The 18,567-nt window shown below is 37.9% G+C and overlaps 1 protein-coding gene across 1 annotated transcript in view; it reads left to right on the top strand.

The window, feature by feature from the left end:
- Positions 1 to 18,567, top strand: part of LOC126474621 (transmembrane protein 117-like) — a 321,902-nt gene that overhangs the window by 276,314 nt on the left and 27,021 nt on the right. Inside the window, exons 12-13 of the mRNA XM_050102099.1 lie at positions 3,085 to 3,207; positions 10,824 to 10,957. Coding sequence (XP_049958056.1) covers positions 3,085 to 3,207; positions 10,824 to 10,957 — 257 coding nt within the window. The remainder of the gene's footprint in view (positions 1 to 3,084; positions 3,208 to 10,823; positions 10,958 to 18,567) is intronic.

Raw genomic sequence — 18,567 nt, forward strand, 5'->3', positions numbered from 1 at the left:
TAGTATACTGCTGACCCATTTAGGGGGACCCAAGAGTTCCCAAGCTTGTGAAAAAATGCTGGGGATTTGCAGTGTAGCTTATCACAGAACCTAAGTCTTCAGTTTAAGCCTTCCAGATGACTGAGGAGGCCATGATCAGTTCTGTATACAGGGCAGCAGTCTGTGAACTTCACTGAAATTCTGTGAACTTGTCTGGTCTTCTCAACTTTCTTTGTCATTTACTGCACTGGTCCAGACCCAGATATTAGGCAAGTGTTTGTTTCAATGTGCACCACATATGCAAGTATCTGCACGCTGCTTCCTCAATGGCCTCTAGTACAGCTTCTTCAACATATTGAACTATGCCTCCTGGCAACAAGCAGAGTGCACAAAGTGGTCCTTCCCCATCCTCTAGTGTCATTTTCCTAAGGGATACCAAGATTCACTACATATTCTAACTGCCAATGATAATAGGTCCATGCCCTTTTGTACATGCTTCCCCCTAGCACAGAACACTGACTCAATTTCAGTTTCAGAGACAGAATTGTTGCTTTGATGCATGGTTGTAATACTCTGGAGTCTTTTCTGGTGCCTGACAACCCTGTACAGGCCAGCTAGACCTACTACTGGCACCATTCACAACCAAGTGGACAAGTGGTCACAGTAGAGCTGTATTGTGGCTGATGTAACATTTTACAGAACAGTAAACAAATAATTTTAAATTAAGCTTGATGATTCATTTTTAATTTCTGGATATGTTCTGCTGCAAGGATTACAAGTTTTCTTTACATCCTAAAGCACTCATTATCCAACCAAGTGATATCTATTTTATCACCAAAAAAGACTGGGATAAAATTTAGTTATTACTTGAAGCTACTTGGCATTTTGATTCTCAACCTTTTATTTTACTGATTTTATGATCATTAACAAATTCATGTAACAAATTGTAAAGTAGCAGAAATTTACAACAAATGGAGACAACATAGGCTGCTGAAAAGCCTTAGAAAAAGTAAAATCTTTTAGTTACTTAGCAAGTTGAGAATTTTGAAGTGTGTTGTCTGGAGTTTAGTATTATATAGCAGTGAATAATGGACAGTCAGAAAGAAGAAATATTTTCATCTAGTTTTGAAATGAGATTGTGGAAAAGAATGCTAAAACAGTAATGGACTGAGATGTGGTGTCAAAATATCATGCTGTATAAAAGAACACCGTTTAAAATAGAAAATTTATTTGTATGAAACTAGGCACAGTTTGTGGTTTTCATACTGGGATTGCTGCAACATTTATCGACCAGAACTAATCTAGAATTCGAACCAGGGCCACCCATATGCAGTGGCAAAGACGACCATGCTCCCCCCCCCCCCCCCCCTCCCCTCCCTGGAAAAAGTACAGCATTTTTCCTTTCAAGAAATGATCTAAAATCCAGTATTTCACAGGTCTTTAACAGGGTTGGAACTTTTTTATGGCTACTTTCAAGCCGCCATTCATCTCCCAGGCCTAGCCCACCCCTTCCACTACAAACTAGTGTATGAGCACCTTTGCCTTGGACTGTGCTACAGATCAGTCTGTTGCCACAAACAAGATTTCAGGGAAGGGGATGGGGGTGATATCATACTATAGCCAAAATTTTATATACTGCTTCTTCTTTCTATTTAACAATCAACTCCTAAGTAATAACAGATGCTAACTATAAGATAGGATTTATAGCTAGCATTTTTATTCACAAATTTCACATATCCTCGACACAGTATCACTACAAATAACATTAAAGGACACGTTTTGGTGAGATTTTTAATGTGGTGTATGTTAGCATTGATTCAAGCTTAGTGTATTCAGATCTAAAATTGGGTCACTGAATGTTTTATGTGTGTTTTATATGTGGCATTTATGTGTTTACATGACAAAACAATGATGTTCCTCTGACATTACAGGTTTTTTGCTGTGGTTGGCTGACAGAAGAAAAATCAAGCAACCACAATGCTGATTTGTTTCTGAACATAACATACCATATTTCTGGGTAAACAGTGGAAAGTGAAAATAGAGTGGAGGTTGAATGACCAGAGCTTTTGAGAGGCCTATAAGAGCTGCTCTGAGTAGAAGCCAAACCCTCAAACCTGTACTTTATAGAGTTAGTTAACATTTGAACCCGCAGTCTTAAAATCAGCTACTATCTGTTTGAGAGAGATCACTCAGTATCAACAGTTCCAAAAACATTGGCTGTCATTATTTAGACTTGTGTGCAAAACATGAGAAATATGTCTTGATAACTCAAATTCTGTAATACGTTATTGAGAAATATATTGTAATATATATTCTGTGTTGCACCTCCGAGGTTTTAACTATCAGCTGCGTCTGAATGAAACTAAACCAATAACTGTATTGCAAACGTTAGTCACTCAAGATATAAAGATTGCTGCACCCCTGAAAACTACAATTTTTTTCAGCGATAGAGTACCTAAAAAAGTTCTAAAATTTTCAGGCTGTCTTGTTCACTACTCAGGCAAGCAGTATTTGAAATATCTTTATGGCCAACCTATAACACAGATGTATTTCCTGAAAGACTGAAGTGTGCTACTATGCATACAAATATGGACATACTGAGTAATACTTAATTACATTATATTCTGTCCATTCCTCTTCAAATGTTCTCCAAACTTTTGAGACAGCAGCTTGTCTGTGCCTACATCTGTAAGGTGCCTCCAAATTTGCTTTTATTGTGAATCCTATCCACAAAGAAAATATACTTTATATTATTTCATCAAATTTGTAATGTACATACTAATTTTAGACCATCTGTGCATATACCATCTGATCCTAGATTTCAGTCTCTCAAGTAAATGACTTTGAGCATCCATTTCTTTCTTCTCCTTGCCATTGAAAAGTTGCTTAAATGTGTTATGAATAGTGGAGTTCTATGCATTTTGTTCTGAATTAACAAAGGTAGTGCAGATATATTTGTAATTAATGATTACAGTGCTGGGAAGCAACTAATTAGATGTACCTTTATATAGCAGTGTTCTTAAAGGTTATTTACAGCAAGCTTATCAAAATGGATCACAGTTTACTGGCATGACTCTAAAATAAATGAATTTCCATTGTTTTAAGGACCTGATGACAAAGTACGCACAGTGAATGAACCAGAAATATTATCAACAGGCAACAGTTCACTCTGGACATGGGAGTATAGGTCTCAAATCAATCCACAAACTGGTCTTCCGTTTTATGAAGGTATGTTTCTGACAATAAGTGACACAATAAAAGGTAAATATTAACATTTAATTTTATAACCTACAAAATTTTGCTCTTTGTAATCTTAAGAGGGGAAATTCAATGGATGCCATGGCGAGCTGGCAATGTCTATCAAAGTAAATTAGTGACAGCTCATTGTTTGTCAGCTGCTGATATGCTATGGACAACAAGTGTAACTTCATTGCTTAATGTACCAAAGGCTGTGGTCGTATTTGCCTTAAAATACCTAGCAGGAGTACAATGTGGTGTTTGGACATCTTCACAACAAACAAGCTTGGCAATCCTAGTCCCACTAAAGTACACACAGGAACCAGTCACTATGGCACAGTCACATTAATGATACTTACTGTCAGAGGCATTTAAAAAGAAATGAGCCAGCGGCTCTAAAATGAAAACTGTTGAAGGGATCACAGTTCCATTGTACACAAAAGAATGTGCAGTCATTATAAGAGCACTCAGAACCAAAACCCTCCACTAAAGGAACACGGATACACACTCATGTGATGACAGAGCAACCATGTGCAAGTGTTGACCATCCACTGCACTCAGTAGTGCTAAAAACAGAGAAATGGGGGCTTCAAAAGAAGAGGAAAGAGGTGTAGTGCTTTTCATTACAATAGAAGGAGTGTGAGGAATCAAAATTCATCGAAGAATGGCACAAGTGTATGGAAAACACTGTAATTCACAGGTCTGCAATAGAGGGCTTACATCTGTTTTTTGTTCCCCACATCTCTTCTGTTGTAAGGAAATGCACATCAACCTTTTGCTCTTCTTTTGAAGCCTCCATTTCTCTGTTTGCAACACTACTGAGTGCAGCATAGTAGATGCACGCACAAGCTCTCTCCGTTGTCACATGAGAGTGGGCCCATGTCCCTCTAGCCATGAGTTTGTGGCCTCAGCAGTCCTATAGGGACCACACCTTTTTTCGTAAAAAATTGGTATCACCTTTACTTCAGCAGTTTTCATTTTAAAGTGTCTAGCTAATTTATTTTTGAATGCTCCTCATAGGATAGTTGGACAGAATTTTTTTCCGTCTCCACGCTAAAGCTATGAATTACATTTAAATGTGTTTCTAGTAACTGCTAATCCATTATAATTTTGAGAGATCTCCCATGGTTCAATTAAAATACTAGAATCTGAGAAGGGCTATGCAAGGATGAAACAGGTTAAATGCTTACTGGCTTCTCCTAATAAGAGACGTAAAAAGGTCATTGAGATTTTGTAGCCCACCCAATGGCCCATTTCTGTTGCCATTCAATTAAACTTCAGTGCTGTACAGTGTTAGACTTGCTGGTTCTATATGATTTATATCTTTTATTTCAACTAATTTTGTTAGATATATGCCTTTAAAATTAGGTTATTATTCATCAAAGTCTTTTGATTATGGTTGAAGTGAGTTATTAGGTAGTCAGGGTTTGTACAGATTATTTATTTATTTAATTAGACATATTCAAGGTTGATATGACTTGAATTTTAAGATTTATCTTTTAACTTGGCACCATAGATTTTGCCATGATATTTAATCTCCTGATGAAGGTTTTCCAACAAAAGTCAGCATTATCACCCACTGATGACAAACAAGTCCCCACAACATATTGCAAAGTTTCAGTGAGACAAACCCACATAACACACAAAATCTTCACCAACTAATTTTGTATTTTCAGAGACATGTTAAACTAAACGACAGAACTCAGGCTCCACATTAAAGGCACTTTAAATATTTAATTTTAACTGTCAGTACTGCTCATAATGTTCATTATATGCCCCTTTAATTCTCTTCAGAAAAACAGTGGTAACTGTGGTCATGGCATAATACAATCATCCTGTTTGATTTTTTAAAAAAAGGGAAGAAAATTATACACTCTAAAATAAATACCATAAAGAACATAACTTCCACCTTCCAATGTGTAAACAAGGCATTAATAAAATCTTTCACCCACTCACAAATCAAATGAAAGTAATCGAATTGTGGTTTGTTCATCTCACGATGTACATTTGCAATCCATTTGGTTTGCGTACAGGAAACATGTAAAAATTTATAATACAGTAACAATGATTGTTATACTAATAAATAATAGCATTAAAATAAATAATAATATTAGAATGATATTTCTTGGAATGTGTAACACATTGTATCCAGTTCAAATTTCCAGTTCGTCTTGCATGAATTCATCCACTGAGTAATAACATTTCAGTGTTGGTGCCTCATATATTATAGCTTTCTTCTAAGTGCACCTAAATTCGTCTGCATTAACTTGTTCCCTTTAATTTATTACAAATTTTCATTCCCATATATTGAAGTCCCTGGGCATAAGGTCTGAGCTGGTTGGTGGGGAGCATGAACAAAATGGTTTTCCTCAAACACACACACACACACACACACACACACAGGGATGACAGAGTTAATGTTTTAAGTTTTCAAAATGGACGTTACCATTCTTTGTTTGCAATGCACATATTTCAAATTATTTTTTCTGTATTTTTAGTATCCACACTATGTTTATCAAGTTACCCCAAAAAACAATACCTAGTAATGGATTCAAAGTAGCTTATCTATGCGACTTTTTGTGTGGCCATGTCAGTTGCAGTTGATAAAATTTGCATGGCAAATGCAAAGTTGCTCAGTTTGTTTTCAAGATATTCAATGTGTGCCTGTCAGCTCAAATTTTTTACTACATTTAAACCTAAGAATTTGACTGAGTCAACTTCTTCTATACAGTATCTTGGTTGTTGTGTGCAATCTTAATCTGCTCACACTTTGATTCTTTGCTTTTGAATTGCATCATGTGGGTCTTAGATATGTTTAGATTCAATTCATTTAGCTGAAACCAAGTTTCTAAGGTACTGAGAGTTCTGATCGCAGATTTGGGGATTTTTTTTTTTTCGGAATCCTGATTTTCAACTAAGACAGGAGTATCATCTGTGAACAGAACTGATGGAGAGCTGATATTTAATGGTAAGTCAATAACATAGAAGAGAAATAGGACTGGGCCTAAATTGAGCCTTGTGGAACACCCTGAGATACTTTTTCCGAGTCAGAAAAATAATTTGCACCATTTAAAAAGATGCTAACTCTTTGCTTTATGTTTTATAAGTAGGATTTAAGCCACTGTAGGCAACTGACACTAATGCCATACTTTTCAAGTTTGTAAATAAGCAATGCATGGTTTACAGAATCAAATGGCTTAGTGATGTTGCATAAAATTCTTGCCAACTTATTTTTCTTGTCTAATGACTTGCTAATTTTCTCTGTGAAACTTTTCACTGCATCTATGGTGTTTTCCCATGTTAAAAATATAAATGATTGTTTAGATTAATAGAATATTTTGCAATGAAATTTTGGATTTGGACAACAGCAGATTTTTCAGATATTTTAGATATGGCTGGGAGAATTAAGATAGGGTGATAATTTCCCATGATCTCTCTGGATCCCTTCTTGAAGAATGGTTTGACTTCAGCATATTTCAGCACCACTGGGAAACAGTGCTCTTGAAAACATTGATTTTTATTTGAGCTAGTGGCTTTGCAATTTTATTGTGTATGGCTTTAATAACTTCAGTGAGTATTCCAGCCTAATCAGAAGATTTTTTGTTCATTTGTACAGCATTCATTAGTATTTGAGTTGGACTTAACATTAGTATTTCCTTCAATGTCAATTTTTGAAGTTTCTTGGTACAGGGTTTAACAACTAACTCAGATTTAATTACTGATCACACAGCCTTTGTCTTATTTTTATGGTTTAAAATTAGTCTGTTTTTAGCCAGATGTTTTGATGCCTTGACAACTCTTTTAAATATATTTTTATGGATCCTAATATATTCAACAAAGTCAATATCTTTATTATATTTCAACTCTCTGTGCAGTAGCCTTTTCTTTACATTGGAAATTTTATGCTCTTGGTAATTCACTTTAATTTATTTGTCATTTTATTGTTTTAGCATCTAGGTGGAAATGTTTCATTAAAAACACCAAGAAAACTATGTAAGAATTTCGCAAAGTTTTCATCACTTAAGTTACAATGATCAAAAGGCCATTTTTTTTCTCTTTTAGCTTCTTACTAAATATTACAAGTTTTCTTTGCTAAAGTTCCTTCTCATATGGGTTCTCATACAAGAAATGTTCCTGTCTGTCTGTGGCAGCTCGATGAACAATATAAAATGATCTGAAATACCTAGATCTAGACAAAATGTATACACATCTTCATATACATAATTAGTTAGAGCATTGTCAATACTGGTTGCTCATTGGCCATTGTCTCTGGTGGCTTCAAAGAAATTCAATTTGAAACCATATTTCTTTACAAGGTCATTGAATCTTGAAGCATAGCTACTATCACAAGTGATATCAATATTAAAATCAGCAGCTATTAATTACAATTTGTTTTTATTTTTCTCTACAAAGATCTTCTAGCATAATTTGAAGCTTAGATAAGAATAGTTCTGATGTTGATGTCCCTGGGATTCTGTACAGTGAGATTATTATAACATTTTCTAGTGAGTCCACTATTTCTACACAACAGCTCTCAAGCACACTATCTTTACTTAAATAATTAAAAAAAATGTTATTGTCTCATCTTCCCTGTATTTCTTCAAACAAACTAAACATTCAGAGTTATGAGCCACTTTTCTGTTTTCAGTACTTATACACTATGTGATTAAAAGTATCCGGACACTTAGCTGCAAATGTGTTACCAGTTCATGACGCCCTCCATCAGTAATGGTGGAATTCAGTATGGTGTTGGCCCACCCATAGCCTTGATAACAGCTTCCACTCTCACAGGCATATGTGCAGTCAGGTACTGAAAAGTTTCTTGGGGAATGGCAGCCCATTCGTCATGGAGTGCTGCACTGAGGAGAAGTATCAATGTCGGTTGGTGAGGCGTGGCACGAAGTCAGCATTCCAAAACATCTCACAGGTGTTCTATAGGATTCAGGTCAGGAATCTGTGGAGGCCAGTCTCTTGCAGGGAGGTTATTGTCATGTAACCACTCGTCATGTAACCACTCTGCCACAGGCCGTGCATTATGAACTGGGGCTCAGTCTTGTTGAAAGATGCAATCACCATACCCAAATTGCTTTTCAACAGTGGGAAGCAAGAAGGTGCTTAAAACATCAACGTAAGCCTGTGCTGTGCCAGTGCCAAGCAAAACAACAAGGGGTGCAAGCCCCCTCCATGAAAAACACAACCACACCGTAACACCACCACCTCTGAATTTTACTGTTGGCACTACACACGCTGGCAGATGGTGTTCACTGGGCATTCGCCATACTGCCATCAGATTGCCACATTGTGTACCGTGATTCATCACTCCACACACTGGTTTTCCACTGTTCAATTGTCCAATGTTTATGCTCCTTACACCAAGTGAGGCATAGTTTGGCATTTACCAGTGTGATGTGTGGCTTGTGAGCAGCTGCTTGACCATGAAATCCAAGTTTTCACACCTCCTGCCTTACTGTCATCGTACTTGCAGTGGATTCTGATGCAGTTGGGAATTCCTGTGTGATAGTCTGGATAGATGTCTGCATATTAGACATTACGTCCCTCTTCAACTGTCGGTGGTGTCTATCAGTCAACAAACAAGGTCGGCCTGTATGCTTTTGTGCTGTACATGTCCCTTCACATTTCCACTTCACTATCACATTGGAAACAGTGCACCTAGGAATGTTTAGGAGTGTGGAAATCTCATGTACAGATGTATGACACAAGTGACACCCAATCACCTGACCATGTTTGAAGTCCATGAGTTCTGCGGGGTGCTCCATTCTGCTCTCTCACTATGTCTAATGACTACTGAGGTCTCTGATATGGAGTACCTGGCAGAAGGTGGCAGCACAATGCACCTACTATGAAAAATGTATGTTTTTGGGGGTGTCTGGATACTTTTGATTACATAGTGTATGTATAGCATGGAATTTAGTTAAGGCCAAATTACAATAACTTTTAGTACTTTACTTTCAATTTGGTGAAATTATTGTCTTTTATAAAAGTAGCACCTCTGACTACATTGAAGGAGTTTGATGCAGCAACAAAGTTAATTTTGACATCTGTTATAACAAATATTACAATCAATTTGACATTATAGACCTGTAAGCCTGTAAATGTCTATATATGTGAATTGTAATATGAAGACATGCCCAATATCCTTGTAAAAGAGATCGACAGATAAATAAAACAACTACTACTACTAACAATGGAAGCCTTAAACTGATTAGTGTAGTCTGATCCACACTATGATCTCTCTCTCTCTCTCTCTCCTCTCTCTCTCCCCCTCCCCCTCCCCCCTCCCCCCCTCCTGTGTGTGTGTGTGTGTGTGTGTGTGTGTGTGTGTGTGTGTGTGTGTGTGTGTGTGTGTAAGTTACAGTTGTGACAGCTAAGTTTACTCAGCACACCAGTAGTAGTAGTAGTAGTAGTAGTAGTAGTTCATTCTTTTACCAACAACATGGCAAGTATTATATACCGTGGTCAGTTGATGAATTCTGTGGTGATTCCCAACGTTTCATCTCCGACTGCGGGAGACATCTTCAAGGGGGTCCGTAGCTTGATGGAAGGTCCAACACACACACTGGCTCGCTACTGACTGCTGCTACATTCCGCGTCCGCGCGCCCACGCGCTGCGGCATGACGTCACGTGTTTTGAAAACGTCAGTGCAATTGGCCACTGTCCATCGCCGTCGATGGCCGTTGCCCACCAGGAAGATACAGGAATACCTTAGGCCTGCCAAGGACGCTCGCAAACTATAGGAAAAATCTGGAGTGTATAGGATCCCATGTAGCTGTGCTGATGTTTATGTGGGTACCACCAAAAGAACTGTTTCTAAACGTTTGGAAGAGCACAAGGGAAATTGTAGAAGAGGAGAAATGGAACGATCAGCTGTTGCGGAGCATGCTTTCCAGCCAGGGAACCACAATATTCATTTCGAGGAGACATAAGTACTAGTGGCCACGAGCGGATACTACGAAAGGCTCTACAGGGAGGCAATCGAAATCGCTAAACACCCAAATAATTTCAACCGAAAGGAGGAATGCGTCAAATTAAACGGTATATGGATGCCGGTGTTAAAGAAGATGTGTACCACTCGTCCACTACTTGGTGATGGCAACGGCGATTGACGGCGACGGACAGCGGCCAATTGCACTGACGTTTTCAAAACACGTGACGTCACGCCGTGGCGCGGGGGCGCGCGGACACGGAATTTAGCGGCAGTCAGTAGCGAGCCAGTGTGTGTGTTGGACCTTCCATCAAGCTATGGACCCCCTTGAAGATGTCTCCCGCAGTCGGAGATGAAACGTTGGGAATCACCACAGAATTCATCAACCGGCCACGGCATAACAGCCCGGATAATTATAATAGACATGATATTTCCGGCCGTGAAAGTTTACATTTAAGTATTATATAACAGCTCTATCCAAATCAATGTTAATGTGATGGGTACCAGTATGCTGAAAAAAACAATCAGCATGTTGTTAACAAATATCAAAGATCCCTTTCTTAAAAATAACCACAGAGACAGGAGCTTTATCTCTAGAAATTGTCAAGTAATTCATGAAAAGTATTTCAGCAATGTATCATTTTTTGGGAAATATATTTTCAGAGGACATGCAGATGAATTCACGATATATGAACTACCCCTTGTCAGTGAAGTGGACTGCATTTATACCATCAGGAATTGGTTTAATACTGTTTGTTTCTCTCGTGTCTCTTTATGGAAGATTCCCATCAAACCAGGTGAGTTCTACAACTAAACTGTACATCAATTAAACAGTTTGAACAAAAGAACCCACAGGCAGCTGTCTGTAAGGGATAAGTATTGAACAGAAGGATAGTGAAGCTACAGTGCCACAAAACTGTTTTCCAGATCCTCAGTAAGTATTTCTCACTATGTTCTATAAAGTGTTTATAAACAAATGTAGTTATTTTCTTTTTATTACTTTTAAAGTGTTATCAGAGGATATAACACTTAGTTGGCAGATATGTTTTCATGTATTCAACTTGAATGAAGATTACATTTTTCATAAAATGTAAGCTTTCATAGCACGAAAAGCTACAGTTATTAAATTTCCTGGGCTAATATGCTATTGTTGAATGGATTTTATTAATAAACCCAACATTTCATCTCAGTCTGAAGCCGTTTGGAGACGAAATTAAATATTTCACCAGCATTTTGTTAGAGAATGGGTACTCATCTTCAAACCTGCAAAGGGTATCACGAATGTCACAAATAGATCATAGCACCAAATTGTCATTTGTGAAATCCAAAATGGCACTCATCGTATAGCGAAGAGCCTGTACAGCTGTGATACCACTGTACTACGCAAATCCACTAGGATTACATAGAAATATTTTAAGGTTGCCGAATATGAGCATCAACTGATAAACAAATTATTTTATTTATTCTGTGGAACCAAGCAAGCCAAAGCTAGTTGGTCACAGAATGGATCAGGACATACTTCACACAATTTTGATAAGAGAATTTATGTAATAAACATGAAAAATGTGAGAGTGTATCCAAATAAATAACACATTACACTGAAAAGTTCTGAACTAGTGCAAGAACCTCCTGTAAAGAAAGGTGGAGTGTGCAATAAGAGAAACTTTCAATTTAGATCTGAGGCTTGAGGTTTATCATCCAATTTTTCCAGTTCTGCTAGATGCCTACTGAAAATAAAACATGCTGAATAGTATACACCTTTGTCTGCACTGTTTAAGGAAGTATCATACAACTGTAAGTTGGTTTTCTGTCTGGTGTTGAATGAATGTGGCCATTTCTTCTGAATGAGTGAGTACAGACAACAAATCCCATGATGGACTCTAAGTACAGAAATGACAGAGTTAGAATTTTCCGAGTCACCTGAACGACGGCAAGTATGAAGTTTGCAAACTGACACCACAGATAGGTCTGACTGCTCTTTTCTGGGCTATAGATACTTTGGTGAGTGCACAGATTTTCACCAAAATATAGCATCACAAAGAGATAACAAAATCAAAATAAGCAAAGTAAACAAATCTTCACATTGTCAGTCTCAGAGACAATGGAGATATTAAAGTATTCAGTTTCTGCAAAAGATCTGACCATGATACTTCCAAGAAAGCTTCCTGCATCCACTCGTAGTGATCTCAGTTCACAGGGCACTCCGCACCTAACTATTGACAACATCGCGAACAACTAACACCAGAAAGACCACAGCTAACAAACTCTCCCCAGCAGTCAACAGACCGCTACCAGCCATGGCTGGAGGATCAGAGGGCATGTGTCGGACATGAGTTATGGAACATAACTCTGCCAGACACCTTATGGTGCTGGAGGAGGGTACCTTATACCACTAATAGTCATTTCCTTTCCTGTTCCACTCCCAAATGGCACAAGGTAAAATGGCAGTCTATACACCTCTGTATGAGCATTAATTTCTCTTATCTTGCCTTATATGAAATGTACACTGGCAGCAGAAGAATTATTCTACAGTCAGCTTCAAATGCCAGTTCTCTACATTTTATCAACAGTTTTTCATGAAAAGAATGTCTTCTTCCCTCCAGAAATTCACATTTAAGTTCGTGAAGCATCTCTGTAACTCTTGCATGTTGATTCAAGCTACCAGTAACAAATATTGCAGTACATCTCTGAAGTGTTTCGATGTCTTCCTGTAATCTGACCTGGTGGGGATCCCACACACTCGAGCAGTATTCAACAATGGGTTGTACTAGTGTTCTATACATGGCACCCTTTATAAATGAGCTACAACATTCTCCTAAGATTCTCCCAATAAACCAGTCAACTATATGCCTTCCCTGCTACTGTCCTGACATGTTCATACCACTTCATGCTGCTTTGCAATGTCATGCATAGATATTTAATTGGCATGACTGTGTCAAACAACACAGCATTAATGTTGTGTTTGAACATAATAGCCACTGTTTCTCCTACTCATCTGCATTAGCTTACATTTTTCTACATTTAGGACATGCTGCCATTCATCATGATAACTAGAAATTTTGTCTAATCCATCTCGTATCCTATTTTAGTCACTCAGTGACAACACCTTCCATGCATGACAGCATCATCAGCAAACAGCAGCAGACTGCTGTTTGCCTTATCTGTCAGATCATTTGTGCATGTAGAAAACAAGAACAGGCCTATCCCACTTCCCTGGGGCACTCCTGATGATACCCTTGCCTTTGCTGTCCAGGACAACATACTGGATTCTGTTACTTAAGAAATCTTTGAGCCCTTCACATACAGGGTGAGGAGCCATGATGGCACTTGGACAAGGTGACAAATCATTAAAAGAAAAATCCCCTACCAGAAATGCCAGCTGAGACCATAATAAATTTCTCTATTATGATCCTCAAGAGGAATGGGAGGGTATGGCCAATTCCTTCCTTCATACAAATTTATTAATGTATACAGGTCCATTGGTAACATGGTATTGGTAATCATAATTCACAAACAAAATTTACATCACATTTTTACAACTAATAATATTTTACATTTCAATGCTGGAAAAAGATTGAGAAAATAATTCTTAGCCAAAAAAATTAAGTAATCATACTAGATTTTATTTTCTTAAGATTTTTTCTGATTGATATCCACTCCCTTTCTTTCTCTCTTTTTCCTGCTTTCATTATTTGTGCATCCTCAAGCCTACCCTGGGCCAATTTTGCTGCCTTTAAATCTTCTTCTTCTTCATTTTTTTAGTGCTTTCTTCAGTTTAGCTGAAGCTTGAGAGAGGTTCTTCTCATGCCACCTTAGACAGTTGGTGTTCCATTTCCTTTCCCGTCAGAGTAGCTGTCTCATAGTCAACTGATTTTTTTCATGTTATTCATCTTTTTGAGCTCCTTTTCAAGATGACTATGGTTTTGCTTCTCTCTTTACTTTTTCTTCTAATTCAAGATGTCCTTTCACATTCTTCTTTATGAGAAGTATAATTTTCATGTGCTTGCTGTCCTTATCCAATGAGCTGTGAGTCAATGAGTACAGAAAGTAAAAGGGGGCATTTTCCCAAAGCTTCTCTCAAAGTCAAAACACTGTTTAAAAATCTTTTGCTCATTGCTGTATGGTCTCTTCTAATGTGTACTTTGATATGGAATATCTCCTCTAAGGATGCATTTCCGTGGGATAATGTAGGAGAAGACTTAACAAGTTTTGAAACATTTGGGTACTTCACCTCTATGGATGATGTGTCTTTTTTTGAGATGTGCTGCAGCCAGTAAACCTCAATACCTTTGTTATCTAAAACTGGGTCATCTTTTTCAAATTGTAGAACCTTCCACTAATCTAATGATCTTGCTAGACATAAAACAGCATTATTTTGGCAACCTTTCCTTGGGGTCTTAAAAACATAAAAATTTCACTGGTGCACTTCATAAACATGTCTTTACCATCACATATTTGCAAGCTGCAATGTAATGTTTTTGGGCATTCTTTAGAAACCACAGCTTGTCAAATTCTTCCAGCTTACTAAGTTCTATGGTTACTTGCCCACTAGTTGTTCAAGAGGAAGCAGATTATCCAGTGTAAAGATTTCATTGTGAACTTCAGAAATATTATCAATGTTTTTCAAAGCACAAGGCAAAAAGTTTCGAAGCATATTTTCTATTTCTGTATGCAGCTTGAGAGTCAAAGGTGTCTGCCTTTGAAAAAGTTACGTGAACTTATTGAATAGTGCTGGTTGCAAGTTCTGATGTTTGTAATTTGTCTGCCTTAGACTTCCTGTAAATCACTACTGATGCTATCTCCAACTGATCCAGCATACGGCATTTATTTATGAACAAACTCGCTTCAGCAAGTGCTTCACATAATTTCTGATGTAACATTTCACCATCTCCTTTACCAGTGACATGTTGTTATGCAACACTTGCTCTCTGACCAAAATGTAATAGTTGTTCGTAATTGTTTGTTATCTTTAACATTGGTAGGTTCATCGAAACCCAATGTGTAATATGTTGAACATGCTTCTTCTAACAAATGTTCATCGGAATATGGTGCCAGTCCATCAGTTATTAGGTATCTCATTTTCTTAGACAAAAGCAAAAAAAAGTTCACGAACACTGTTAGGGAACATCATCTTAAAAACATTACAAATATCATATGATGAATCCATAGAGTAATTGGAAATCACTGATTTTATGGTCCAAATCAATTCAGCAGTGATGGAACTACACTTGGTACTTACCATCTGTACTGATGGTGCATGTATTGAAATTAAAGATTGTGTCTGATCTGTAAGTTCTAAATGGAAATGATGTCATCTGCATTTAATTCCAAAGTTACACTTACATTTTGTTCAAGGTGAGTTGTTAAAAACTGCCTGAAAACCTTCCATCTCCAAATTAACTAAACAAGAACACACACTGCAAAACAGTTCACTTTCACCAACATCTTTGCTGTGCAGAGACTTGACTTTTTAAATTATGCCTTTTCAAGCTAGTTACTATGGAATTTGCATTTCGTGTCACAGCAACAGATCTCTCCCCCCTCACCCCCCCACCCACCCCCCGGTTCTCGATTCTCTAGACTTGGCTCCCTCGGACTACAATTTGTTGAAGAAATGACTGGCGGGACAGAGATTTTATTCAAACGAGGAGGTGATTGCAGCAACTAATACCTATTTTGCAGATTTGGACAATTCCTATTATTCAGAAAGGATCAACAAATTAGAACAGTGTTGGATGAAATGTATAAGTCTAAAACGAGACTATGTCGAAAAATAAAAAAAGGTTCACCCCAAAAACGCAAGTAGTTTTTATTTTTGCATGGACTTTTCAAACGCCCCTCGTACATGATCTGTGTATTTCTGCACTACTGAGCACAGACTTTTTTTTGAGTGATTCTACAACTATTACAGTGGAATCAGGTAGCCAGTAAGAACATCTGATAATTAACTTGCATTCACCTAGACCTGTTACTTGCATCCACATAACTTCACAGTTAGATTTGATTTTTCTCTTGATAAATCCAATATTTTTGTCAACTGCAATGAATAATCCCCTTTCCCATTACATCTAATCTGTCTTTTTGATATAAATGCTTGGCTAAATATTTCAAAGGTTTCTGCTTCAGGTTTCAGCCACCTATTGGTTCCATGAATGACTTGTGTAAATTCAGGAAGTTTATTAAAAATACTTTCACAATTTACTGCTAAACTGTTCACTGTCACTTTGTACATAGTTAATTTGTACATTGTCTGATTCTGTTCCCTACTTGTTGGCTCATGAGCATTTATTATAGAACTTCAAACTACCACCAAGCCTATAGAAACCCATGTGCACTCCACAAGTACTCTACTACTTGTGTTGCTGCTTCATTTGTGTAGGGTAACCCTGACCTATTAAGCATGACAATAATAGTATGTTATGTGATAACAGTTAGTTATCTTGCTGTTGTGCTGACCAAAACAGTCTTAACCTGAGTTGGAGTGTACTGTTTACTAAGAACCTACAAAGTGGCAATGCTGATGAAACTGTTGTGGAACAGTTATAACAGCAATAAGAATAAAAGGAACAACTACAACAGCAATTATGGCACCACAAACAACTGATGAAACCACAGCAGCTGCTACTGCTGTGCAATCAACAGTTGCAGTACTGGAAGAGATGGCCATGCTGCAACGGCAACACCAGGATCAGTTATGAACACAGCTAGGAGCAGAGGACCACCAGCACAGCAAGCGCAAGTTTTGTCATAGTCATGCAGATAGAAAAGCATGTTCCTAGGCAACCTGACATTGCCTGATGGCAGCCTCCCAATGGGAAACACAGTTCTTCCCACACCCCAGGTGTGACCTACTGTACCCGTCTATAGTCGAAAGTCTGGTGAGTCATATTATCTGCTGCTACCCCAGTGACTGTGCCAGTGATGCATAACATCTGTGTGACATTTGAAGCACCAGGCATCTGGACGAATTTTTCAGTCACTGCAGAACTCAGCTTGCCCTTTTCTCACACAATATCCTGTAAACCATTGATGAAGATCCCTTAAAGCAGATTCCATATGCCTATGTTTCCAGAAAGCCTTTGACGCTGTGACCTGCTGCAAACTGTTAACAAAGGTCTGAACATACAGAATAGGTTCCAAGATATGTGAGTGGCTTGAAGATTTCTTAAGGGACGGATCCAGTATGTTGTCCTGGATGACAAGTATTCACCGGAGATGTGGGTATCATCATGGGTGCCTCGGGGAACTGCCATAGGACCAATCATTCTTTATTTTCATAAACCTCTGATGACTATTGTGAACAGCAAGTTGCAACTGTTTGCTGATGATACTGCAGTGTTCTGGAAAGTGTGGACACTGAGTGACTGTAGGAGGATACAGGATGACATAAGACAAAATTTCTATTTGGTGTGATGAATGACAGGTTGCTCTAAATGTAGAAAGATGTAAGTTAACAGAGCTGAGTAACAAGAAGACCTGTAATGAATCAGTGGTAAGCTGCTTGACACAGTCAGGTCAATTAAATACCTAGGTGTAACGTTGCAAAGCAATATGAAAAGGAACAAGCCTGTAAAGTCAGTACCAGGGAAGCAAATAAGTCACTCTGGTTAACTGGTAAAATTCTAGGGAAGTGTACTTCATCTTTATAGATGAAGTATACAAGATGAGACTGTGTACAGAACGCTAGTATGAACCTCTCTTTAGTACTTCTTGTGTGTTTGGGATTCCCACCAGGTTGGTTTAAGGGAATATATTGAAATAATTCAGAGGTGTGCCACTAGATTTGTTATTTGTTACTGGTAGGTTTGATCAATGTGTGATTATGGAAAATTTGGAGAACTGCCATTTGTGGCTGACTCAAGAACAATTCTATTGTTGCCAATATAAATTTCTCATAAGGAGTGTGAGGACAAGATAAGAGAAATTTGGGCTCGTACAGAGGCACTAAGATACCCATTCTTCCTCACTGCATTTCTGAGTGGAATAGGAAAGGGAATAACTAGCAGTGGTACGACATACCCTCTGCACTTCACTGAATGGTGGCTTGAGGAAATGCATGTAGATGCAGAGGGCAGCTTATTCTATAATGAAAGGAAACTAAATTATCCCTCTATTATGTCAAAAATAAATGTAAGGGAAGTCACAACTGCATTGCGGTTATTATGAGCAAGCAACATTGCTTTAACAGTATTCAAGAGCAGTGATTTGTGTTTCAGCCTTCAACTTTTCATGTATTATTTTTCAGAGATGAATGACAATTTTAACACCCTAGATGCAATTTCACATTATTAGCCCATTTGTTCCCAAAACCATTAATAACCAAACTAGAAGACTAAGAATAATAAATATTTACAAACTTCCACAGTCGGCGCATTTGTTTTCAAGGGGTTATCATTAAACCAAATTC

The sequence above is a fragment of the Schistocerca serialis genome, chromosome 4 (genome assembly GCF_023864345.2).
Source record: "Schistocerca serialis cubense isolate TAMUIC-IGC-003099 chromosome 4, iqSchSeri2.2, whole genome shotgun sequence".
NCBI lineage: Eukaryota > Metazoa > Arthropoda > Insecta > Orthoptera > Acrididae > Schistocerca > Schistocerca serialis.